Source organism: Ovis canadensis, chromosome 1 (genome assembly GCF_042477335.2).
Source record: "Ovis canadensis isolate MfBH-ARS-UI-01 breed Bighorn chromosome 1, ARS-UI_OviCan_v2, whole genome shotgun sequence".
Taxonomy (NCBI): domain Eukaryota; kingdom Metazoa; phylum Chordata; class Mammalia; order Artiodactyla; family Bovidae; genus Ovis; species Ovis canadensis.
The window spans coordinates 5,927,563-5,953,397 of record NC_091245.1 but is presented as its reverse complement, the minus strand read 5'-3'; the positions used below and the strand labels follow the sequence as shown (position 1 = coordinate 5,953,397).

At 45.8% G+C, this 25,835-nt stretch overlaps 1 protein-coding gene across 6 annotated transcripts in view; it reads left to right on the top strand.

The window, feature by feature from the left end:
• AGAP1 (ArfGAP with GTPase domain, ankyrin repeat and PH domain 1) overlaps nt 1-25,835 on the top strand; it is a 573,926-nt gene that overhangs the window by 378,108 nt on the left and 169,983 nt on the right. For all 6 annotated transcript variants that reach the window (XM_069584757.1, XM_069584767.1, XM_069584775.1 and 3 more), the window contains exon 11: nt 14,194-14,362. In XM_069584757.1, the coding sequence (XP_069440858.1) occupies nt 14,194-14,362 (169 nt within the window). The remainder of the gene's footprint in view (nt 1-14,193; nt 14,363-25,835) is intronic.

Genomic DNA, 25,835 nt, shown 5'->3' with positions numbered 1-25,835 from the left:
TATCATCAGAATGCTGATTTCAACAAGTTTCTAGTTTCAAAATCATGGAGGAGGGGGAAACTACTTTTTTTTTTTTTTTTTTACGATGCCAAAATAACAAAAAGATGTGAGATGCTTTCCAGAGCAGGCATTCTTCTCAAAAGAAATATTTCAAGATAGAAAGGAAGATAACCTTTTGTTGTAAGAGAAGCAACTCTTACCCATTTTCGTCTTGCAAAAGTGAAACTCTCCCCTATTAAACACTAACTCTGAATTCCCCCTCCCCTGGCCCCTGGCAGCCGCCTTCTACTCTTTTGATTCCATGAATTTGACTATCCTGAGTACCTCGTATCGGTAGAATCATGTCGCATTTGTCTTTTTGTGGCTGGGCTTTCACTTAGCCTCCTGTCTTTAAGGTTCATCCGTGTGGTAGCATTTCTCTCCTTTTTAAGGCTGAGTAATAATCCACTGTATATACATAACAATACCATTGGGTATGTACATCCTACAACTCAACCAACCGCAGATCAATAGTTTTGGGGGAAAAAAAAAATCCAGAGTTCCAAAAAGCAAAAACTTTAATTTCTCACATGCTAGCAACTATTTACATAGCATTTATATCATATTGGGTATTAGAAATAATCTAGAGATGATTTACAGGAAGATAAAGGTTACAGGGGCTTCCCTGGTGGTTCAGATGATAAAGAATCCACCTGCAATGCAGGAGACCTGGGTTTGATCCCTGGCTTGGCCCAATCCCCCGGAGGAGGGCATGGCACCCCACTCCAGTATTCTTGCCTGGAGAATCCCATGGACAGAGGAGCCTGGCAGCTACAGTCCCTGGGGTCACACAGAATTGGACACGACAGAGAGACTAAGCACAGCAATGTGTGTAAGTTACCTGCAAATACTCTGCCATTTTACATAAGGGCCTTGAGCATCTGTGGATTTCGTTGCCACTGGGGGTCCTGGAACCAGTCCCCAGGGTGTGCACCACATTCTGTGTGTCCATTTGTGGGGCGACACTTGGCTCCCTTCCTTCCTTGGCTACTGTGAATGTTGTTGCTGCTCAGTTGCTGGGTCCTGACTGGCTCTTTGTGACCCCCATGGGCTGCAGGGACACCAGGCTTCCCTGTCATTCACTGTCTCCCAGGCGTTTGCTCAAACGCGTGTCCACTGAGTCTGTGATGCTATCTGACCATCTCATCCTCTGCCACCGCTTCCTCCTTTCGCCTTCAGTCTGTCCCAGCATCAGGGTCTTCTCCCATGAGTCCACTCTTCACATCAGGTAGCCAGAGTATTGGAATTTCACAGGTGTGCAAATACGTCTTTGGAGCCTGAAGTTTTAATGTTAAAAACTACAAAGCGGGAGAGCTGTTGAGAATAGCTGAATTTAAAGATGCTGACACTAACCAAGGCCCTGGTTGAGAAGTACCACAGAGAAACTGGCTGGGCCCTTCATGATCAGGGGGGATTCTGGAGGCCTAATAACCTGCATGATGGTCTAGAACCCACGTGGTGTGAAAACACCCACCCAACCCTGCCCACGTGGGCTCTCTGTGTTTGCCGAGTGCCCTCCGAAGGTGAGGGAAGCCGTCCGTCTCTGTTCTTTGGGTAGCCTGGGAAATACTTCTGGCATTCATTCGAGTTTCACATAGTATGAGAAATCATTTCTCCTGTGTATCAAGGCTTTCAGACGCATGGAATGACACCACCACAATAGAAGAAATATTTTCAGGGAATATCTACAACTGTTGTTGGCAGGAGGGACCACCGAAAAACTCACACCTTCTACACATACACAGAAATGTTAGATTCTTTATCAAAGTCTGCTCTAAGGAATTCCTCGTTTATTTATATAGCCCTCAGGGTTTGAAAGTGTTTAGATTTACAAGGGGAAAAAATGGCCAAAATGCTGGCTCACCATGGTACACTTTGTCTTGATGTTGAGAACAGAGTGACCGTAAGTAGCCCAAGATCAGAGAAAGTCTTCCTGTCTCTATAGAAATTAAGCTATCAGATAGGGTAGACTGTGTCTAACTTACTCTTTTTTCTACATCGAAAACCTCTCCTGCCTTCTTGCCTTAAAAAAGTATATATATGTTTTTATAATAGCTTGTGAGTTTGAGTAAAGCTTCTAGAGGAATCCATGGGATGTTGCCTTATCAGTACACAGCGTATTTCATCCTTGCACCCAATCTGCAGGGCTTCCCAGGTGAAGCAGTGGTAAAGAGTCTGCCTGCTAAGGCAGGAGATGCCGGTTTAATCCCTGGGTGGGGAAGATCCCCTGGAGGAGGAAACGGCAACCCACTCCAGTATTCCTGCCTGGAGAATCCCATGGACAGAGGAGCCTGACGGGCTACAGTCAGCAGGGTTGCAAAAGAACTGGACACATCTTAGCAAGTAAAACAACAGCAACAACTCACTCTACATCACTTTGTTTTCCACTGGGGCCCTGTGAGGGTTGTTCATTGTGGCTGGAAATCCTTGCCAAAGATAGCTAAGTCAAATCCATCCATTTTCTTCACTGGCAGCAAGTTGCTGTGGAGAACTCTCAGTGGGAGAGCTCAGACGTGGGGGACAGCGCGGGAATGTTCTTTCCCTGCTGCCAAGAGATGGGGTTTCATCATTAGACTTTATAAATGTGTGAAGCTCTGGTTCTAACCCGGTTGCCGGCCGGTTGCTAAGGTGTTGGGAGGAAGGGAGCGATGCAGACTCAGAGGATGGCTTCTTCTCAGGTGTGCCCGTGGCCCCAAATGGAAACCAATCAAGGTGCGATTTATGTTCATTAAGTGCTTGTCAAAACTGAAAAATTTTCTAATCAACAGCAATCTAGCGGCGTCCCCATCGATGGCTGGGAGTGCCGCCTCTGCCGCAGCGGCTATTTGCCTGTTACAACTCTAGGCTAAGAATCCGCTGATGATTACATTAGGCTAAGCTGCGAAGTAAATGAACCATATCTTATTTAGGTGCCACAAGCTTCAGTGTAGTCCTGCCCCGCAGGGCACTTGATAGCGTTTTATGGCTTTAAAATTAGTGTAGCTTCCCATTGGCTGCAGGGCGCTTGCCTGTTATGCCTTTGAACTCAATAAGCAAGGGGAAGGGGGCCTTTTGTTTTTCTCCTGTATTTTTCTCCCTCGGATTTTTAGCAATTTTGTTTTGCATCTTTTCCAGACGGCGTTTTGCAATAAAAATGTCTGACTACCCTCTATATGCCTACCCCATCCCACCTCCCCCCCCACAAAGAAAAGAAAGAAAAGAAAAAAGGAGAAAGGGAAGAAAAAGAAGAAGTAGAAAATGTCATGCATTTGCAGAGGACAGTTTCTTTCCCCTATCCTGCTAAGTGAAAAATAGCATTGCAAGTCACCCCCAATGGCTTATCAAGTTGGAATGACTACCTCCAGTGGAGACAACACCTATACTTCGGGAAATGCCCACGTGAAATCACAGGGCAAATATTTCAGAATATTTATTAGACATGAGCAGTAAGAGCCAACATGTATTAAGGGCTTTGGGATTTTTTCAAGTTCTTTATGCATTATCTCAGTTAATCACGACAACAATTGCCTGACGAAAGAATTATTATCATCCTTATTTTTAAAGATGAGAAATGAGAACCCGGGATGATGAAACAGTCCACAACCCCTAACAGACGGAGCCTCCCAGGCACTCTTACTCTGAGGCCATCCTCTGGCCTGGAGAAGCTCTGTCTTCTGCAGATAGTCTTAATTTAGAAAACCAGAGAACTATGTTAGTCAGTGAATTGACCACTCTTCATTTGAAATGAATCTGATTATATTACTGTAAACCACCTTGGTGGGCAGTACATAGCATTAGGAAAACAGAGTCACTCCCAAAACAATGCATCAGGGAGGCAAAAAAGCATTTTTTTTTCCTAGACAGGCCTAGTCAAAGTTCTGAAATTAGAATAAATTCTGTGATGGGCAAAAACTGAAGTGGGAATTTTTCTGTCCATGTTGAGTTAAAACAGTAGAAGAAGATAGTGACCATCAGTGTCCTTGGAAGAGGACTTTGTGTGTGTTTCTGTCTTTAAAAAATCTATTTCTTTAAGTGCTTCACGTTCTAGCAAATGCATCCCAAGGAATCTGGAGTTTTAAAAAGGTTCAGATAGATCTAATTATCATTACGGTGAATATTCCTACATAACTCAGACTTTGTCAGATCAAGTCCTGGTCCAGTTGTTTCAAGCCGTATTTAATTATAAAAATACTCGTAGAGCCAGGAATGGCGCTGGCTCCTTGAAGTTCACCGCAGTGAACTTTCACTCCTGCTTGCCTCTGGAAGAGACCTGCATATGCAACACATTCATTTTGTAAGGCTAGGTTTGAGCATGCATGGGTTACAACTGGGTAATATTCAATTTAGCTTCAAATGAGAAAAATCTGCCTTGCAGTGTAAAGCTCAATATACAAGGTCAATCAAGACAGAGACAATCAGGAAGCACAAAGATTATATTCATAATTCATTGTGGAAATTTTCTATTTTGATTTAGTATATTATATTAACCTATGCTTCCCAGGTGGCTCAGTGGTAAAGAATCCACCTGCCAGTACAGGAGACCCAGGAGACGTGAGTTCGATCCCTGGGTCAGCAAGATCCCCTGGAGAAGGAAATGGCAACCCACTCCAGTATTCTTGCCTGGGAAATACTATGGACAGAGAAGCCTGGCAGGCTACAGTCCATGGGGTCACCGTCAGACACAGCTGAGCAACTGAGCATGCATGCATATTAACCTGTGACCAAGCTTACGCTGGACTTGAGCCCACCATGGACTTGAGCCCACCATGGACTTGAGCCCAGCGTGGACTCCAGTGCTGAGAGCATATGTGCACTGGAGAGGTTTACCCGAGGGTGTCGAGCTCCCCTTGATACATGAGGGGTGCCGTACTTGCGTGACCTTTCACCAGCCTTCTCTGCTGATGTGTCTTGGTTAATTCCCGGGTGCAGTAAAGCCTTTGTTCAGAATCAGGTGTCATCAGCTTTTCCTTTGCCTCGTCGCTGTTAGACATCCAGTTTGCTGGCCGCCTTCTCCCTGCAGTGGCCGCAGGTCACATGGATGAGCACTGGTCAAGCGGTCATCCCGAAGCAGCTCTAGAAGTGAGACTCTGGGATTCTCTTGGCCGTCTTGGGAAACCAAACTGATTCTCCCAAGGCTTTTCTCTCTGAAGCTGCCTCCTACCTTGCTATTGTAACTGTGGTCCTGTGGAGATAAGGAGAAACTGTCCTCTTTGAGGTATGTGATCTGAATGGATGTGGCCGGAAGATTTCTCGTAGTATTACAATATCTTCCTGGTATCTTTAGGGTGTCACTCTCCTCTGCGCCGGTGACTGTATATGAGGCTATTGTTTATTATTCATGGGTGTTGGACTTGAGCTTTCACTGGTCTCTTTGAAGGGATGGTATTATGTATGTCTTTATAGAGGAATTTCCTTTGAAAATAGTATTAAGCAGAGTTTGGGAATGGCAGGGCATCTGACAATGGCTTCTCTTACATACTTTTTTTTTTTTTTTTTTGAGCCCAGAAGTAAAGGTTTTTAAAAATAGGATTTATACAGACTTCTGTTCCTCTTGAAACTAGACATGCGTGAAGTGTAGTGAAAATGGGGAAGACTGAGTTATTCCTCTCCTCCAGGAGAAGACAGACAGGGTGCTGACCATGTCCAGTGCCTGCTTCCCCCGGTTGTGTGGGCAGTTCACACACGGCCAGCCCGTGGCTGGTCTGTGAACAGTAAGCGGGACTCCTGGCTCGAGGGCCCATATGCTTTCTTAAAAATCGAGGAATCTGAATGAGCCTTTGTTTCTGTGGAGTATATCTATTGATGTTTGTCACGGGAGAAATTAGAACAGAAAAAAATTTTATATCCTAGAATTCATTTAAAATGATAAGAACCCACCCATTACATACTGTCCCACAAACATTGTTTATGAAAAAGATGTTTGCCAACACAAAAGGAAATTGTGAGCAGAGTAGCACTGTTTTCCTTTTCTCAAAGCACTTTTAAAGTATGTAAGAAAAACTCTCATAAAGATACTTGGCTGGAAGAGGGAGGAGTTTGTGTTTTTTCAAATGTTGTGCGCTTTTAAAATTCTCTGTTTTCGAAGCGTAGTTGCTTTGCAGCGGCGTGTCGGTTTCTCCTCTGCAGCACAGCGATCCAGCGATTCGCGTGCACATTCTTTTCCACTGTGGTTTGTTGTGTGATATTGAATATAGGGCCCTGTGCTGTGTGGCGGCATCTTGTTGCTTATCCCTCCTATATATAATACTTTGAAACTGCTAACCCCAAACTCCCAGTCCCTCCTTCTCCCACTCCCCTCCCCCCTAGGCAACTTCAAGTCTGCTCCCTATGGCTGTGAGTCTGTTTCCTAGATAAGTTCATTTCTGTCATATTTTGGATTTCTGTATATGAATGCCATCATATGATTTTTGTCTTTCTCTCTGGCTTACTTCACTCACTATGGTGATCTCTACGTTCATCCATGTTGCTGCAAGTGGCATTATTTCATTTTCTTTTTTTAATGGCTGAGTAACAGTCTTTTGTTTGTGTGTACCACTTCTTTGGGGGCTTCCCTGGTGGCTCAGAGGTTAAAGCGTCTGCCTCCAATGTGGGAGACCCGGGTTTGATCCCTGGGTCGGGAAGATCCCCTGGAGAAGGAAATGGTAACCCGCTCCAGACTCTTACCTGGAGAATCCCGTGGACGGAGAAGCCTGGTGGGCTACAGCCCACAGGGTCGCAAAGAGTCGGCCACGACTGAGCGACCTCACTTCCCTTGCACCACTTTACCCGTTCGTCTGTCAATGGGCTTTTGAGTTGTCTCCATGTCCTGGCTGTTGTCGACAGTGCTGCAGTGAACGCTGGGGTGCGTGTGTCTTTTTGAATCATAATTTGTCTGGATATTTGGGCTTCCCAGGAGGTGCAGTTGTAAAGAATCTGCCTGCCAGTGGAGACACAAGAGATGGGGGTTTGATCCTTGGGCCAGGAAGATCCCCCGGAGTAGGAAACGGCAGCCCACTTCACTTTTCTTGCCTGGGAAATTCCACAGACAGAGGAGCCTCTCGGGCTACAGTCCATGGGATCACAAAGACTTCGACGTGACTGAGCGACTAGGAGTAGGATTCTCGGATCACATAGCAGCTCTAGCTTCTGAGGAACCTCTGTACTGTTTGCCATACTGCTTCCACAATTCCTATTCCCACCAACAGTGGAGGAGAGCTGAGGGAGGAGCACTTTAATAGCCATCTCAGATTGTGGGTCTTCTCGGGTCCTGCACCAAAACCCGGCATGTGACAGTTTCTTAAAGCTTAGGAATTCAATGAATTTTTCCTTCCTTGCCGATTTAAAATTCAATGACCTGTCTTGCGCTTTGAATGAACTCGTATCCACGCATGTGACATTCAGCGTCAGTCGTTTCAGAAAGCTTGTTTAACTGAGGTATGCAGATTTCCAAGTCTGCACTTTTCGTCGCGTTGTTGTTCAGTTACTAAGTCATGTCCGACTCTTTACAACCCCATGAACATCAGGCTTCCCTGTCCTTCACTAGCTCCCAGAGTTCGTGCAAACTCATGTCTACTCAGTCGGTGATGCCATCCAACCACCTCATCCTCTGTCACCACCTGCTCCTCCTTCCCTCAGTCTTTCCCAGCATCAGGGTCTCTTCCAATGAATTGGCTCTTCACGTCAGGTGGCCAAAGGATTGGAGTTTCAGCTTCAGCATCAGTCCTTCCAACGAATATTCAGGATTGACTGGTTTGATCTCTTTGTGGTCCAAGGGACTCTCAAGAGTCTTTTCCAGCACCGCCACAGTTCAAAGGCATCAATTCTTCAGCACTCAGCCTTCTTTATGGTCCAGCTCTCACATCCGTACATGACTACTGGAAAAACTATAGCTTTGACTATGCAGACCTTTGTCAGCAAAGTGATGTCTCTGCCCTTTAATACACTGTCTAGGTTTGTCCTAGCTTTTCTTCCAAGGAGCAAGCATCTTTTAAATTGACCACTGTTTCCATTTCTCCCCATCTACTTGCCTTGAAGTGATGGGACTGGATGCCATGAACTTAGTCTTTTGAGTATTGAGTTTTAAGCCAGCTTTTTCACTCTCTTCTTTCACCTTCTTAAAGGGCTCTTTACTTCCTCTTCACTTTCTGCCATGAGGGTGGTGTCATCTGCATATCTGAGATTGTTGATCTTTCTCCAGGCAATCTTGATTCCAGCTTGTGATACATCCACCCTGGCACCTCTCGTGATGTACTCTGCATGTAAGTCAAATAAGCAGGGTGACAATATGCAGCCTTGACATACTCCTTTCCCAATTTTTAACTGGTCTGTTGTTTCATGTCCGGTTCTAACTGTTGCTTCTTGACCTGCATACAGGTTTCTCAGGAGGCAGGTCAGGTGGTCTGGTCTTTCCATCCCTTTAGTAATTTTTGACAGTTTCTTGTGATTCATGCAGTCAAAGGCTTTAATGTAGCCAGTGAATCAGAAGTGTTTTTCTAGAGCTCTCTTGCTTTTTTGATGATCCAATGAATGGTGGCAATTTGGTCTCTAGTCCCTCTGCCTTTTCTAAATCAGGGTCTTTGAATACCCCCCAAATCACATTCATTAATATCACCACCAGTCTTGTCAGAAAAAAGTCTCTAGGTATTTGGAAGCTATCAATCTTATGGTGAGAGTTACAAGTTTTCAAACTTCACATCATCACTAGAAAGCTCAAATCCTATCACTGGCCACAAATACTGTCAGCTGCTTTCCTTACAGTACTAACTTTGTTCATTTTCAAGAAAATATCTGCCAAGCACCCAAGACTGAATCACCACAGTTAGTGTCTGACATAGCCCTTCTTTCAAGTAGAAGTGTTGCCCCAGCAAACAAGTGACAAATTCAGCTTGTGACTGAAGCGCTTCGGGAAGAGCTTTCCTGCTTTCAAAGTGCAGCAGAAACCCTGAAGTGTACTTGCCGTGGCATCACCCGAGAAATTTAAAGGCTCAGAGGTCACAACTGTTTTTAATCGGTAGGTTTTGGTTTATTAAGAACATCCTTGGGTGAAACTGTGTTTTGTTTGCATTTTGAGAGCATAGGAATCAGTAAAATAAAGATGGTGTGCAGAGCAGAACCTGGTTACGATGGTCTCGCTCCATGCTGAGACGCCATCAGTGTTTATCACTCAACACCGCTTCTGTACCATCAGAGCAAATCTCAACACAGGGAAAAAGCAAACGATGTCTTGGGGTTGTTTTGAAAATAGTGTTGAACTTGTGAATCCTCTGATAGGGTGTTGAAAACTACACTTTGAGGGTGTTGAAAACTACACTTTGAGGATTGCTGAACTTAGATTATGCAAAGAGAAAATGCTTGAGTAGATTAGCCATGACTCAAAGACTAAAGCAAAGCATTGGTCTGTCCTAACAGTTATCTCACTTAGACAAAATACTAGATAGTAATAGAAAAGTGTAAATTTCTCAACATTTTATGTACAGTTAGGAACCAGAACTTATTGAGAAAACCTAATTGGAACACAGATTCCTGTAATTTTTTTCCATCATGTAATTATGGAAACGAATAGTCTTAATACCTTTAAAAAGTATATGTGAAATTGGGGTGATGTTGATTGCATTTCAGAGCTGTGTGTTTTATTCTGATGATCTAACTTTGAGATGCCAACCACATCATGGATGCATTTGGGTTTCTCTCTAAGATCTTGTTAAACTGCTTTTTGGTACCCTATGAACACATGAAGCAAATCATCTTTCACCAGACAGCCAAAGGTAACAAAGGGATGGGAAGCAGTGAGAATCAATATAGTAAGAGTATTTTTAGGGACTATTGATGGATTGCTGTATTTTGAGCTTAACTTCAAGGGCCAAATGCCCCCGAGCTGACTAAGATGAACTCACCATTTACTGAGAACTGTAGGGCGTCAGGCACACAGAGGGCAATGGGATGGCCAAGGACACCCACACATTGTTCCCTTGGCTGTCTGGGGAGAGCTCCTGGACAGTTTTTTTTTTAGGAGCCTTGTGCAGTATTTTGATAGGGACTTGACGCCAGTCTCCTGGCTGGGACTCAGTGCTTCTTCAGTGATGACCTTCCGGTCCTGGTAAGTTGTAACTGTGAGATTTTAGGACAAAACCGTTACCGCAGCGCATTCATTAATGCGCCAGTCAGGAGGGATCTGGTACACCCACCAAGGTGCCCAGGGCTCCAGGCCATCTCCAGAGGCAGCCCGAGGAAGGTGGGAGCCACGTGGAGCCGCGCTGCTATCAGCAAGCTGGAAGCTGCAGGTCCCTGACACGCTCTCAGTTGCTAGCAGGTTCCCTCACTGTACCTCATTTGCATCTGGGACATCAATTAGCATGTTTGTTGAGGCTAATTGAATGAAACTCAATCATAGCTCTTAATTGCTTGACTATGTGAAAAGAAATCACATTAATGCAGCTAATTAAGTGTACGGCAATAGATGCAACATAATTAGGAGGAAAATGTAAAAACCAAGGGATGGCAAAGGTGCGGGAGCCGGGTGGCAGGGGGGCGCCAGGCTCGGTTACCAAGCTCCATCCACCCAGTCCGGGACGGGTCCCTCCGCTCCGGTGCCTGCTTGCAAAAAATAATCCAGGCGATGAGCACGGACAACTTGAGAAGAAAAATGCAAATAGGTTTGCAATTACTACTTTTTCAAGCTGTTGAGGGGCAGGAGATGGCACCTCTGGGGGGCCGGGCTCTTGAGTGGGCCCCAGGGACTTGTTAAGTGCTGTTTAAAAGTACTTGGCTTTGAATTACCCTCATGCCTTGTTAAAGGGTTTTTTCCCCTTTTATCCTCGATCAGCATTTTTCTACCAGGAACACGGGGAAGGGATGTATCTGGAACATTTGCATATCAAAATCAAGCTCGCTGGCTTTATTTCACCCTGCGAGGTCCCTACTTTGGACCACTGGCCCCATGTCCCACTTCTAAAGAGGCGACATTATTTAGAGGTTGTAGCTTCAATTCCTCAAGTCCCAAGCTGGGGCCAGATGAAAAGGGTAATTCTTTCAAAACCAGAAAACTCCCGTGTCGTTTCTCTTGGGAAAAGCTAGAAGCCACTGATTCCGGTATCCACCTGTTTCTGAAAACACCAAGCTAAAAGACTTGTGTGGACTAGGAAATGCATCTTGTAAAGGTTTTAGCAATGTTAGAGGCTTGAAATTTAGGAACTGCCAAACTTACCCTCTGAATTTCTTAAGAACTAATTCATCTGTGCTTTGAAGCGCCTAACTCAGGCAGGAAAAACAGATCCCTCAGCCCGTGCTGAGCCAAAGATAAATGAGTCCCTTTGCCGCATTCAGATCTGGAGAGCCGGCACTTGGTACATTTCTATAATAATTTTAAATAAAATATCCTGGTTATTGTATGTTAAAACATGCCTATTAAAAAGGAGGCCATGCTGAGGCTTAGTCACTCTCTGATTAGGCTCATTTCAGAGCCCATAAGCCATAAATGCTCAATTACACTCCTGTTATTGTATTTTAATTTGTTAAGAATTGGCATTAAAGAAGAAAGTTATAGCAAGTTGATATTTTTAAAGGAGTAACTATGCAAGAAGGAATTCATTATTTACAAGTCCTAACTTTGGTTTTGAAACTTGAGGTTTGCCCCTTTTCAGTAGATATCAATGGAAGTAAGTGAAAACTGCTTGAGAACAACCTTTTTTTCACAATGACCTTGACCCTGGTCCTGTGCTGCCTGAAGGTCACTTCTTCCATGTGTTTTTTGTTTGCCATCCTCTTGACAAGCTGCGTCATGAGACCTCAGTGTTTCCTCCCGTCTGCCTTATCCTTCAGCCTAATTTAAGGATAATGACTTTCTTTCTATCCTTTGTCCTCATCCTTTTGAAATCACAATTTTTTCCATAGTAAATAGTACTTGTGGTGGGAATCAGGGGGCGCAGTTTCTAGCAGTTTCTAAGCATCTTAACTTTCAGGTGGAGTCTTTAGTCTGTTCCCAGTTGGACATAGCACCTCCCTTCCCTAAACCCGTGATGACTCTCCTTCCAATATGCCCATGGCCAACCCTGGCAGATGTCCCTCCGCAAGAGATGGAAGATGACTTGCCTGGCTGGTCCAGCCCCGAGTGTATCAGCGCCTATGCCCCCAGCTTCCCCTGACGGCGTACGAGCCGGTGCAGGCGCTTCCGTCTGGATGGTTTATCATCACTGAAGAAGGCCCAGCCTCGCCTCTCCCTGGAGGAGCTGGTCTGAGTTCGCCTCTACTGTGGTGCACCCCCTGACCCTTCCTCTATCCGTGTGCAGTCCCATGTTCCTCCTGAGTCTAGCTGCAGCTTTTTGAGCTTCTGTTCTGTGCTAAGAATTGGCCATCTGAGGTCTGTCCTTGGGCGATCACCTGTGACCCTGTTGCATATTCTCTTGCTGGGCTGGTGCTCGGCAAACCTTCTGGGGTTCTGTATTCTCCATCTCAAGCTCCCCTGACGTGATGGAGCTTCTCTTCCAGCACTTCCTCCTCCTCTGTTGAGAATTCTCCCAGCCCCTTTCCTGAGTCTGGAGCGGCCCTCACATGGCCACGACTCTCAGCTGCTTCGGTTCCAGGGGGAGGTGTGATGCTCAGCCGGTCCTCCCTCCTGCCTATGGCTGAGAGAGGACAGCTCTGTCTGTCCTGACAGCTCAATTTGGGCTCTTGCTCTGGGTTGGAATCTTGGACTTTGGATTCCTTTTTGGGCCATAATTTCTATTGGAAAACTTCCTGCTTCTGGATATACCAGTCCCTGTTTCTCAGCTGCTTCACCTCCTGAAATATTGACCTTGTCTTGCAATTAAAAGAAGCCAGTGGGGTCCTTCTCTTGGCTTCCCTGGTACCTTGTGTCTCCTCTCGAGCGTCCATCCCACGCCTTGACCGACTTTCCTGGCCCCTCTGACTGTGCAGTTCGCTGCTAGACCGTCGCCTCCTTCTCTCCCTGCGTCTACTGGCCCTGTTGACGGGGAACCGATCCTGTCTGCCAGTGTGGGAGACGTAAGAGAAATGGGTTCAATCCCTGGGTCAGGAAGATCCCTTGGAAGAGGAAGTGGCAACCCCACTCCAGCAGTCTTGCCTGGAGACTCCCATGGACAGAGGAGCCTGGTGGGCTACAAGTCCTGGGGTCGAAAAGAGTTGGACACGACTGAAGCAACTTAACAAACACGCGTGAAGGATTCTGCCAAGGAAGGAATCTGTTGATTTCCTTCCCTGGTTCGTCTTAAAACACTTGAAATATTATTTACCCAACAGTGATTTAGATAGACTGCAGCGTTTCTCAGTGTGCGACGTTGGTTTAATGATACGTCTGCAGAGACAAGGAGGCTGATTGCCCATAAAAACACATGAAAAGATCAATAACTCCTAATGCACCAAGAGACCCCTCACCCTGGCTCTCAGTCGCTGTCTCCTCTCTGCCCATCCATCGGCTGACTCCTAAGTGTTGCTTTCCTCCATGCAGAATTGGATGACGGCCCACTGTGTACCCAGACTTCTCCTTAGTTCCATGACAGCTGCTAGTCCTTCACCTCCAGAACACAGACAGCAGCAAGACACTGGTTCTGAGTACAGCGAATCCCCTGAAGAAACCTCACACTGAATATAAATAATGTGCTTTCTATTTGAACATCCAGCTCTTGTCCATCCATCAGGGACCTCTATGTTTTTTCAGCACCCTACCACTGACCCCTCAGACATCTTCCTGAACAAAACGTTTGACCTCTGAGTTAGAGTGTTTACCCGAGTTCCCAGCAGACAACTTCAGTCTTAGCTAGACATTCAAGGGTATCACCATCAGAGACAAAAAGGTTATTACAAAATAGTTTCTACTTCATGGAATTTTCCCTGCAACTCACAGGAAGAGCCAGGCTCCTCATGTGCCATCTGATAAGTATCAATTCACAGAGTAGGATTTCATGTCCATATTTATTTTCTTTACCCTCCTGCATAGAAGCATCTACTGCGTCTCCTGTATCTCCAGAGCCTGGGCTAGTTCAGGACACAGGCAGAGCTGATTTCAGTATAATGATGACGCCATCAGGACAAGACAGATCAAAGCCTCCTTATTTTTTAAAGAGCTCACCACCGTGGAAGGGTCATAGGATGACGCCTCATGATGTCTCATAGATCCTCTTGTCCTAGATTGTAGAAGGTCTCCCTTTTAATCTCTCTTGGGTGTTTTAACGTTTTGAACAGGATTACATGCAGAATGTTCATGGTAAAGAGATTGATCTTCTGAGAACCACTGTGAAAGTCCCAGGGAAGAGGCCCCCTCGAGCCACGTCAGCCTGCGCACCCATCTCCAGCCCGAAAACCAACGGCCTGTCCAAGGACATGAGCAGCTTGCACATTTCACCGAATTCAGGTAAGCTCATAGCCGACCTGCCGAGGAGATCCGGCCCGACTCCAGCAATGGGTGGCCCCGATGTGGGAGACAGTGCTGGGCTTCTCGGGTTAAACGGAGGTTTTGCCATTAGACTGCAGGCTAACTAACATACACCCTCTCATGTCTTCTGTGGGTACTTGTTCCCCCTGCGCTTTGGGTCCCAGGACTGCCCACAAGCAAACTGCGGCACTTTGAGTCACAGCTGCGTGGACCGCTAGGCCTTTCCAGGGCTGGGCGGTTGAAAGTTGTATCTTACATGTGATGGAGGCTTTAAGGGCCCTCTGAAAAACATCAGTTCACTGTTAAAGTGTCAAGGATTAGTCCTAACTAATTTGTCGTAAATGTGTATAGAAAAATGGAAACGCCAATTTGGAGTAAGATTTAAAGCAAACCATTGGACCTGCACAAAATTTCAGACTCTCTCGGTTTTGTATTGTAACTGTTATGTCTTCTTCGACACAGCTTTGGTTTTCTGCATTCTCTTTTTTAAAGGAGGATTTGTCTTTCATTCAGCATCAGAGAAAATCAGTGTTTCTCAGAATAGATGTGTTGAGAAATTCCCAGCCTTGGTGTACAGCGCAAGCCCTCCAGGGTATTGTGGTTCATTGTTGTATAAGAGTCTTGGTTGGCAAACCGTGCTGTGGCTTTTGCCTTCCGTGATTTCTTATCAGAGGAAAGGTGGTGAGGACTTAAAGTCTTCCCACCAACAAACTCAGACTCCTCCAACAAATGGAATCCCTTAACGGATTTCAGTTATTTCCTTTCTCCTCTCCAGCTTACATCTGATTTTCTCAAAATAGATTTCGGTGCTGCAGTCATTCCTGGCATGTGTCCCTGCCTCTTAAACACGCTGCCTTTCCTCCTTTCTGAAATGCTAAATGCTTTTAAAGAGGAATGATGCTCACCCCATCGTTCCACGGTGTGAGTGACATTGTTGGCCAAAGGAGGCTAGTAAAAAGGAGATGGAATTTGGGGTCCACCAGCCTGTGCCCTGCTGCCGGGGGCTGCGAGGTGTTGGGTAGGTAACTGACTGCACTTCCCATGAGGCTCATCCAGCCCGGCCTGCCTCCGTCACAGAGGTGTGATGGCAGGTACTGCGGAAACTCATAAACACAACACAAACGTCAGCTGTTGTTACTAATCAAAGTAAAACTGGGCTTTCTCATAACAGAGACATTAGTTCATTCCAGGAAGCAGATAAGATTACCCTATGTGTCTCATGGCCTACTGACCTTCCTTCCAAGAGATACATGAATTTTCCCTTTCAGGATGGTGTGCTAACTCTATGGGAAGAGAGAAAAGTGCCCAAGGAAAAAAGAATTTTTCTATAGTGAATAAAAAGCTGCTGTCTTCATTTTAAACTATTCTTTTGTTCAAAAAGCACTTATTGAGTATCTGTTCCATGCCAGGGATTGTGCATTGTGTGGATCCCAAGTTCCCGACCTCCAGAACTTCCATGCAGGGCAGTCACCCCTTAAGGAAAGTCACCAACTTTCCATATCCCCTTCTAAGCGACCGTCATGCCACATGTCTCCATTTATTTATTCAAGTCAGCAAGTATATATGAAGTTTCTAATGTGTGCTGGTCACTGTCCTGCACTCCGGGGGAAGAGAAATATGAAATGCTATCCCTGCCCTCCGGAATCTCCGTCTCTGGGTAGATGAATCAGTGCAGCGGCCCATAGTCGGGGCAGGTAAGGGGGTGTGAAGGCCCAAGGCCATGTGCTTGGCTCCACCCCAGGAGGTGGGACAAGGCTTCCGGGGGATACCCGTGTGGGTGGGAAGAAAGGGTGGGAACTTGCCAGCAAGTAGGACGAGGAAAGAGTCCTGACAATTTGAAGCCGTGCGGGCTATGTAAGATTTGGGGTTTGAATGTCATCTTGAGATTTGTGCTCTTTGGAGCTTAACCGCCACTGACTGTCCTAAGGAAAATGTTGTGTTTGTTAACAAATAGAAAACACACCAATGCCATATAAACCTTATCACATCCCCAGGAGATGTTATGTCGTGGGCCTCAGCCTAGGATTGAGTCCACAATGTCCAGTTGCCTTCTCTTTAAGAGTCTTGCTGTTGGGTGAATGGAAGGCTTCGGGGCACAAACAAAATCCTTTTTCCACGGTCACACCCTCAGTTCGTTACAAGCGGGTAATCAACCTACACCGCGTGCATTGCCATGCAGGGAGCCTGGTAGATTTTCATCCTCCTTGGATCACAAGGAGGGACGCGAGCAGTGCAAGTTCAGTGCCTGAAGCAGGGCACCCAGGGCTGGTGCTCGGGACAGCCCAGAGGGATAGGGCAGGGAGGTGGGGAGGAGGGGGATTCAGGATGGGGAGGACACATATATACCTGTGGTCGACTCATGTTGATGTGCGGCAGAAACCGTCACAGCATTGGAATTACCCTCCAATTTAAATAAATTAATTTTAAAAAAAAACAAACACACAAGTAGGGACTCAGAAGTGGGACTATGACGTCCGCCAGACCACAGCACCACTAATGGGGAGGAAAGCCACTCGTGGCCACAGGGCTCAGGGCTGTGGCGCCCTCTGCCAAGTCCTGGACAGTGTCATCAACTGGTGTCCGGCCAGAGTGACGTCTACCCGGCTGTTCGTAGAACTGGCTCATAGGAAGCATTCCAGCCCAGCAAACTTAGTTCAAAGCAAATCATTGCTGCTTGTAAGTGATGGTTTGTTTTTTTTTTTTAGCTGAAAAATGGGTATGAGTTATTTTAGAGCTACTTGACAAAGAACTTACCACAGTTCTTAACCTCATCTTTCAACTGTCAGCTCATTAGAATTCTGCCACTTTGGTTTGGAACTCTGGGTGAACTGCCGTTTCTTTGTAGCTTTTTTGGTTGCTTGTTTCACTTTCTATCTCCACGTTATTGAATCAGATCGATGTTGTGTGCCTTCCCTTGTATAACTTTTACATTCACGTAGGCCTGACCTGATACACACTTATTCTGAAATCTTTGTGCATAACTTACTAACATCTTAGACTAAAAGTCTGGAGTTGAAGTGACTCGGTAAACAGATATAAACATTTATAAGATTCTTGTTACACGTTTCCAAATTCATTTCTAAAGAGGTTTTATATAAAATAAACTTCTGTGTATAGAGTGAGTGCTCATTTCACTTTTACACATTTTTAGAATCTGTGCTGATCTCATGAGCAATAAAAGCATTTGGTGCTTCGCTTGTTTGGATTCCTTCAGTTCATGCTGACGTTGAGCATCACATATGTCTTTAGGTCGCCTGTGTTTCTTACGTTGTAGTCTATAGATGCATCCTTTGCCCGTTGCTGCACTAGGTACTTGTCTTTTGCTTATTAACATGTAAGAACTCTTTGTATATTAAGGGTATTAACACTTTGTAATATATTTTGCAGCTACTATTTGCTTTTTTGATTTTATGGTCTTATTTACATACAGAGGTTCTCCTTCTTTGGTATATAATAAAATCATTAGACTTGTACGTCTATAGTTTCTATTTTAGGTATTTAGAAATCCTTTAATAATCTGAAATAAGACCATAAATCATATATATTTATTTCAGAGTTTTATAATTTTACTGTTGGTCCCTTTCCTTTTTTTTTTATATTTAACCTCTAGTCTACCTCTAATTTGTTTGGGTCTATTATATGTAATAGGAAATCTAGTTAAACTTTTTATTCAAATACATAACTAATTGTTCTTTCTCTGTTATTTCCTTTTCCTGTTGACTCTGTTTGTCTCCTTTCTTGTGCAACTAACTCATTTAATCAAATTAGTTATGTTTCTGGGCTAAAAAATTTATTCCGTTGACCTACTTTCTCCACATTGTGTGGGTTTCCTCCGCTGTCTTAGGTTCACGGCTCGATTTATACCTGGTAATAGAACCTATAACATAGTTTCTTATTACTCTTTGATTTTATAGTTTTTCTTGGTTATTGCCACCCATTTATTTTTTTTTCCAATAAACTTCAGCAAAACTTGAAACCTTCTCTTCCCCCTAAAAATAATCTCATTGTGACTCTAATTGTCATGCTGTTAATCTAAGAACTAGTAGTAGAGGAACTGACATCTTAGCTATATTGAGTTTCTTATTCTAACACAGTTCTTTCCCATTTATTCAAACTTATTATATACCCCTCTGTATGTTATTTATTCTATTACTGTTAGGATAGATCAGACTACTGTTAATCCATTCTATTACTTTATAATTTTTGGTGAAATGTGAAGGTTATATTTTAGGGGGCGTGTCTATTGTATCATCTAATTGGTAAGAAATAAGAAAGCTCCTGAATGTTTGTATTTTTTTGTATCCGGCCATCTTAACTTTTTCTTAGCTGAAGTAGTTATCCAGATGTTTCTCTTGCATTGCTAGTGTGCGGCCATGGTGCATTCCATGCTCCAAGTCTCATGATGCCTAACCGTGTCGTCGCTGACTTTTAGATTGTCTCAACAAGCGTGATGATTTGGGTTCTGTGTTGCTCCGCCCCTTGTACCATGCCCTCACCATCATTACTGAATCAGTGCCTGCCCAGCCCTGATTAGTGCTCTGGAGTTCCAGGGGGTGAAACAAGACCCTCCCTCCAAGGGCTGTACCCTCCAGTGGGGGCTGGAGGAGTCCCACGATAAACACACAAATGAGACCACTGAAGCTGGTGGGTCTAAAAGGGGCAATGGGATAGAAAGTTACTCGGGGGAAGGCTGAAGTGAAGTGAAGTCGCTCAGTCGTGTCCGACTCTTCGGACTGGAGCCTACCAGGCTTCTCTGTCCATGGGGTTTTCCAGGCAATAGTCCTGGAGTGGCTTGCCATTTCCTTCTCCAGGGGATCTTCCCAACCCAGGGATCGAACCCGGGTCTCCCACATTGTAGACAGATGCTTTACCGTCTGAGCCACCGGGGAAGGCTGAGTCTTATGCTGTTCCTAGTATTGGGGAGTGGTTTGCCAGTGTTGGAATGCTGACTACATCTCAGACATTAAAATGCTGGAAATCTGATGATATTAACGTCACGTTTTGCCAGGGGGGTGGGGAGGAGGAGGGAAACACATTGTCATGCCTTCATAGTGCGGACCCAGCCTGGGTCTCAGTTTGGAACCTGCGAGTTAGCCAGAGCAGAAGGGCTGCGGTGAGGATGGGGAGGCTCCCGGCCCTGCTGTGAGAGGAGATTACAGCTGCCCTCAGGGCTTCCCAGGCAGCTCTGTGATAAAGGGTCTGCCTGCCAAGCAGGAGACACGGGTTCTATTCCTCGGGTCAGGAACATGTACTGGAGAAGGAAGTGGCAACCCACTTCAGGTATTCTTGCCTGGGAAGTCCCGCGGACAGAGGAGCCTGGCCGGCTACAGTTGCAGAAGTCAGACACAACCCAGTGACTAAGCAACAACGATCACTATCACGAGAAAGATTTAAGAGGTCGGTCCTTGTATTCTCGAAATGAAGCAAACTAAAGATGAGATGAAAAACCTGAGGAGAAATTAAGGGCGGAAATTGCGAAACTAAAAATTTCAGTAGATGGATTGCAAACTATGAAGAACACAGCTAAAGGTACTGCTGGCAAATCAATCAAAGATGTAACAGAAGAAAGGATGCTGGAGACGACCAAGAAAATGCCAGCATCTTCCCATTTGAAGAGTCAGGTCTCAAACTGGATAGGAGAGTAAGCTCTGTAAACATGGACACGTTCCCCAAAGCATCCAAGTTAAGGAGCGACTGAGGTTAACCTACCAAGGAAGAAAACTCTTACCAACCTTGGCCTTCCCAAGAACACCACCTTGTATTTGTTACATGGACAAATCATTTTGAGTTTAGAAGCTTATAGAGTCAAGCTGTTATCAATGAAGTGTGAAGGCAGAAAGAAAACATTTTTGGATAACACACCTGGATATAGAACATTTCCCTCTCAATGGGTTTTTGAAAAAATTACTGCAGCATCTACTCCAGCAAGAAGACGTTTGTTGATTCAGACCTGATTCAAGTCCCCCCCTCCCCATCACATCTTTCCCTTCCTCCAAGACAGGTTTCTCAGGATGCCCAGGGCAGCATCTGCCTTCTCCGTCCTTCTTGTTTGCTTGTTTTCAGGTTTAGCTGTGCTGGATCTCTGATGCTTGGTGCGGGCTTTCTCTAGCTGCAGCAAGCGAGGGCTGCTCTGCCTTGCAGTGCACAGGCTATTCATGGCTGCAGCCTCTCTCGTTGTGAAGCACAGGCTCCAGTCATGCGGGCTTCAGTAGTTGCAGCTTATGGGCTTGGGAGTTGCGCCTGGTGGGCTCCAGAGCTCTGGCTCAGTAACTGTGGCTCACCAGCTTAGTTGCTCCACAGCACGTGGGATTTTCCTGGACCAGGGCTCGAACCCATGTCCTTGGCATTGGCACATGGATTCCTATCCACCGCACCACCAGGAAGTCCTACATTTGCCATTCTAGGGGAACCCATCAGCAGTCACATTCAGAGAATCTACCCAACTGTCTTTTCAGGGATGCTTCCAGAGAGGGTGGAAGAACTGCCACCTCCCTGGAGGCTCAGATGGTAAAGCGTCTGCCTCCAGTGTGGGAGCCCAGGTTCGATCCGTGGGTCGGGAAGATCCTCTGGAGAAAGAAATGGCAACCCAGTACTCTTGCCTGGAAAATACCATAGACGGAGGAGCCTGGTAGGCTACAGTCCATGGGGTTGCAACGAATCAGACATGACTGAGTGACTAAACTTTCTAAAAAAAAACTTTTCCAGAGAAGGTAGGCAAATGTCCAGAAATACTTTCTGACATGGGTTTTGGGCCAGGTTGGTAGAACTGTATCCACGTGTGACAGAATAGAGTTCAGCTCTGACAGTTATTTTGACGTTTCAGTAGAAAGCAGGAAACACAAGGGCCCACAGTGGGGGCTTTGGAGTCACAGTCACTAAGCTGAATCCCGCCTCCCCCATCCTAGGACCTTGTGCAGGTGTCTCTAAACCCCCAGCTTCCACGTCTCGAAAACGGGAGAACAGTGCCTACCTCCATCCCTGTAAGGATAACACAAGCCGTGCCTTTCCAAAGCCTGACTCTTCAGCACTGTGTCAGGAATCCATCATGATAGTCCTGCTCATCACCAGTGAAGAAAAGGAAAAGTGTTGAGAACTCAGGTCTTTGAATTAATTTTGCAGGTGCCATGAAGTGTTTACTTAGCCGTTGGGTAGACTTAGTGGCTTAGACTTACTAAACCCTTGCCCCCCGCCCCCCAGCTCCCCCGACGACGGCAGCAGGAGCCGACCCGTTAAGACGTCCCTGGATCTCCGTGGGCACCCCGCTCTGGCTCCGTGTGTCCATCCTCTCTATTTCTGTGTTCTCCCCAGCTCCCAATTGCAACATGCGATCTTGAGATGTCAGCTCTCTTGTGGTCCCCAAAGTGCGTCTTTTGTTGGGTATTTGTGGGTGTGTTTTCATCCTCACCAGACTGACGCTGGGACCTCTGTAAAAGGGGGGAAACCTTTCCCCCCCACTTCTCCTCCACCTCCCCCCAACACAGGCCCCCAGTGGTTTCGAGATAGGAAAGCCATCCCCACGGGTCGAGCTGATTTTTTTTTTCTAGCTGGGGGGCGGAGGGACGAGGATCTCAACGTGTTTTGCGGACTGAACCGCCATTGACATCGAAAGTCTCAACCATGCTGTTTTCCTCCACACTTCAGTAATCAGGACATCCAGCAAACCCATAAAAAACCAAACTAATAGCATGAATATTCAGTGACCTAGAATACTAATTATTGTCATGAATATTAATGTGATCGGACTTGCTTTTTCCTCTCCTCTTTCTCTCCCGTCCTCTTTCTCCCTCTCTCCCTCTCCTCTCTTTTTTTTTTTTTTTCCACTTAGCCGGCTCTAAAGATGGGTCATAATGAGAGCATTTAAGAGGGAGCGCGCTCTCCGCCGTGACAGGGACTGGGGTAATAAGGAGAGCTTGATTAACGCGGAGCACTTGGGGGAGAGATGAGAGACTTCACGTGGGCCTGATCGGGGGAGGCAATGAGACACCGGCGGCTCTGTTGCTGCTCCCGGAGATTAATGAGGCCTAAGAGTGCATTAGGAACAGTGACAAAGGTTTGATCTAATGGGCTCAGTCATTTTTCCTTTGAGTGACAGACGCACAGAAGTAATTGGCTGTGCAGAATGGCAGCTCATTGGCGGTACTTAAGGATACATTATCCCCGTTGTGTGGCCCGCAGAGGCTGTTTATCAAAACTGCTCACACTGCAGACGCCGAGTCGCTAAGCTGCTGCTACGGTGGTAATAGCTATTTAAAAAAAAAAAAAAAATCACACGACATCAAAACTGGATCCGTGGTTGTCTCGTAGAAACAAAAGTTTTTCTTTGTTTAGTTTCAGATGGTCTAGAAGACATGGTAATAACTCCAGAGCCTGTTCCGTGAGCCGGATGAGCGATCCCCTCCCGGTGGGCCGCATCTCAGGCTTGTTAGGGCTTCAGAGCCTGGCTTCTCACCCCGTCCCTGCCTTGGCCACCCGATTATTGCCCACCCCTTGGGTTCTGTTTACAGCGTGAACTCGCCAGTGCATCAGTTGGACGCCTCACCTAAACTCCTGTAACTTGGCGGAACGCTTGCAGACGCTCGGCTTCTTGGTTGAGAATTAATTTGCTTGAGAATACTCCCCCAAATCAGCATCACATGGTGAGGTCTGCTTCCATAAACCAGATTTCAGCGGGCTAGGTTTTGATGGCTAAGTAGTAATTCATTATTTTTAGGTTAAACATGTCTCATGGGGCTTCTCTGAGACTAGCATTTGAGAAAGTTGGTGACATCTGACGTGAAATGACTCAAGCTATTATTTGATTCGGCCTCTTCTGCTCTTAGGAGAAATGCCTTCTTACTGTTGGTTTTCTCTGTTGACACGTTTTTCCCACTGAGGTTTAGGCAAATCCGTGCTATATTGTTTTTGGCATTAAACTGTAAACCCTTTGAGATGTAGACCACTATTTCTCTTCCTTTGTTATCCTCTCCTAATGTCGTGACCTGGCAATTATTTTTGCATGAAGTAAATATTCTTGAATATCACCTGTCATGTGAGATGCAAGTGATAAATATTGAGGGTAACTATGTTGGCTTTCTGATAACGGTTCCTCCATTGCAGTATTTTATGGTTGAGACCTTTGGGGTACAGTTCCCATAGAAATCAAAGCCACACCTTCCAGTTTAAGGAAAACATCTTCAGTCGTTTAAACTCCAAATGGAGTGTTCCCTTCTGTAAGAACTGACAAAAGCAAGTTAATCCTTGATGACTTTCATTATAAACATACGAGGGATGTTGGCAATACTAAGTTGTACATCTCTATGGGAACAGATATTCCAATAAGTAAATAAAAGTTGCTGTAGAGACTTTCTCCCCTCTCAAAAATGTGTGTGTTCAGCGGAGAGTAGGATTTCAGCTGTTGATATGATGCTTTCATGATGAGCAAAATAGTCAGCGTGGAGGAGCTATAGGAAAAGGGCTGGGGAGGCAGAGCTCCAAGACAGACGTCAGTATGCGACCCACAGTCTTCAGGAAGGCTGGCCGGGACCAGGGCCCCAGGTTACAGCCTTTCTGTGCGAGTCAAGTCCATGGTTGGCCCCCTTGCCACGTAAACATTCCTGTGTTGGCAGAAGAGAACCAGGTCATCCTGATGTCCCACCAGCTCCGAACCTTGTGGCCCGGCATCTCAAGTAACCACGCCTGCAGAGACCTTGCCTCTCTCTGGAATGTTCCTAGTGAGGAGTCACCCCCCCAAATGTCCTGACTCACAAACAAGTAGCCCCCTTCACAGCCTCACCGTTGCAAACACGGAGTTGCCCAGGCCTCTGTTCAGTCCTGAGAGATGATTCTGTGAGACCTAGGAAGGAGAGGAGGAAGTCCAGGTGGACAGGCCTGGGCGTGGGGCCGTTGTGTGGGCATCACAGCCGCCTCCTCGAAAGGGCTCAGGAGATGCAGTGAGAGCCAGAGACGCCTGCCCTCAAAGCAGTGCGCCGCTCAGTTACGGGGGATTTTGTGCAAAAATGCCTACTGCATATGTCAGGTGGAGGAGAAGGAGTATGTTAAAGAAGGGAGTGAGCAATTGAACTAAGTTCTTGAGGGCATAGAGCCAAATAAGGAGCTAGAAGACAAGATATGAGCATCTTGGACTTTGTATTTTATAAAACTATTTTATTGAACTGAGTTACTGGAAAAGACCCTGATGCTGGGAAAGATTGAAGGCAGGAGGAGAAAGGCAGAGGATGAGACGGTTGGATGGCATCACCGACTCAATGGACATGAGTTTGAGCAAGCTCTGGGAGTTGGTGATGGACAGGGAGGCCTGGCTGCAGTCCATGGGGGTCACAAAGAGTCGGACATGACTGAGTAACTGGACTGACTGCGTGAGTGTTAAATTCATGTTTTATTACTTAAAATCCTTAGTGTTAACCTCCTTTTATGCAATGTTGTCATACCTCATTATAACTACCGCATATAAACTTGTTCATATAACCTGCACCAAGAAATGGCTTGTGGCTAAGTAAGCATCGTGTAAATAAGCACAGGTGGTGGTTGCTGTCGTCCGTCAGCATCTTTAGAATGCATAGTAACCAAGTGTTCATCACTCTCATACAAACGGGCATGATGAGAAGTGCAGGTGTCATTGGCAAGAATGAGTGCCACACCACACAGCTGGAAGACGCAGGCTTTGTCTTTGGAGTAAATATTTAAACCCATTTCCAGTTATTAGAACTTACCTTCTGATGGGCTTAAGGGTTTCATCCTGAATTGTAGCAGACATCAAATTCTATCCGTCCCCAAGGTGGTGCAGCATCCCAGCGACGGGATGGAAGCTGGGATGGGCCTTGGATGCTCCAGCTCCCCTCTCCTCACTGTGAGGTCCTCTCTGTCATCCTTTGCTTGCGTCAGCCCCGAGCACGTGATTTCTCCTCTCTCTGTCTCTCGCTTTATCTACTCTACTTCTGATGACTTCGGCATTACCTCTGGTGGGGAGACGAAGAGTGGGAAGTGCATCGTCAAGTTTTACCAAGACTAAGCACTGTGCTGGTCCAAGTGCAGGAGCAGGGGTTCAAGAAGCATCAGCCAGTGAGAGAGTGCTTGGGCTCGCGGGAGGTGTTGACTAGGACGTCGAAACACAGATACTTCAAGGCAAAGGGTCTGGGCAACTTACACATACCAGGACGCCACCACAAGGGAAACAGGAGTAGATATCCAGACTTGTTAGATTTTAAAGTCAAACACAAGATTAGCAGTATCACCATTTTTGCTGGAAAAAAAAAAATTAAACTGTAGGGAAAAGGAAAACTCACCATTGGCAAAATTAATAACAACCAGTATCTTCAGAAGCTTGGCAGTTGACAAAGTGCTTTGTGTAATTTGGTCCTTGTATTAACCTCAGGGGGCTGTTATGATTATCTCATCATTATGACCATCATCATTGTTACTGTTGTGTCCATTTTACAAATTATGACCTGACTTG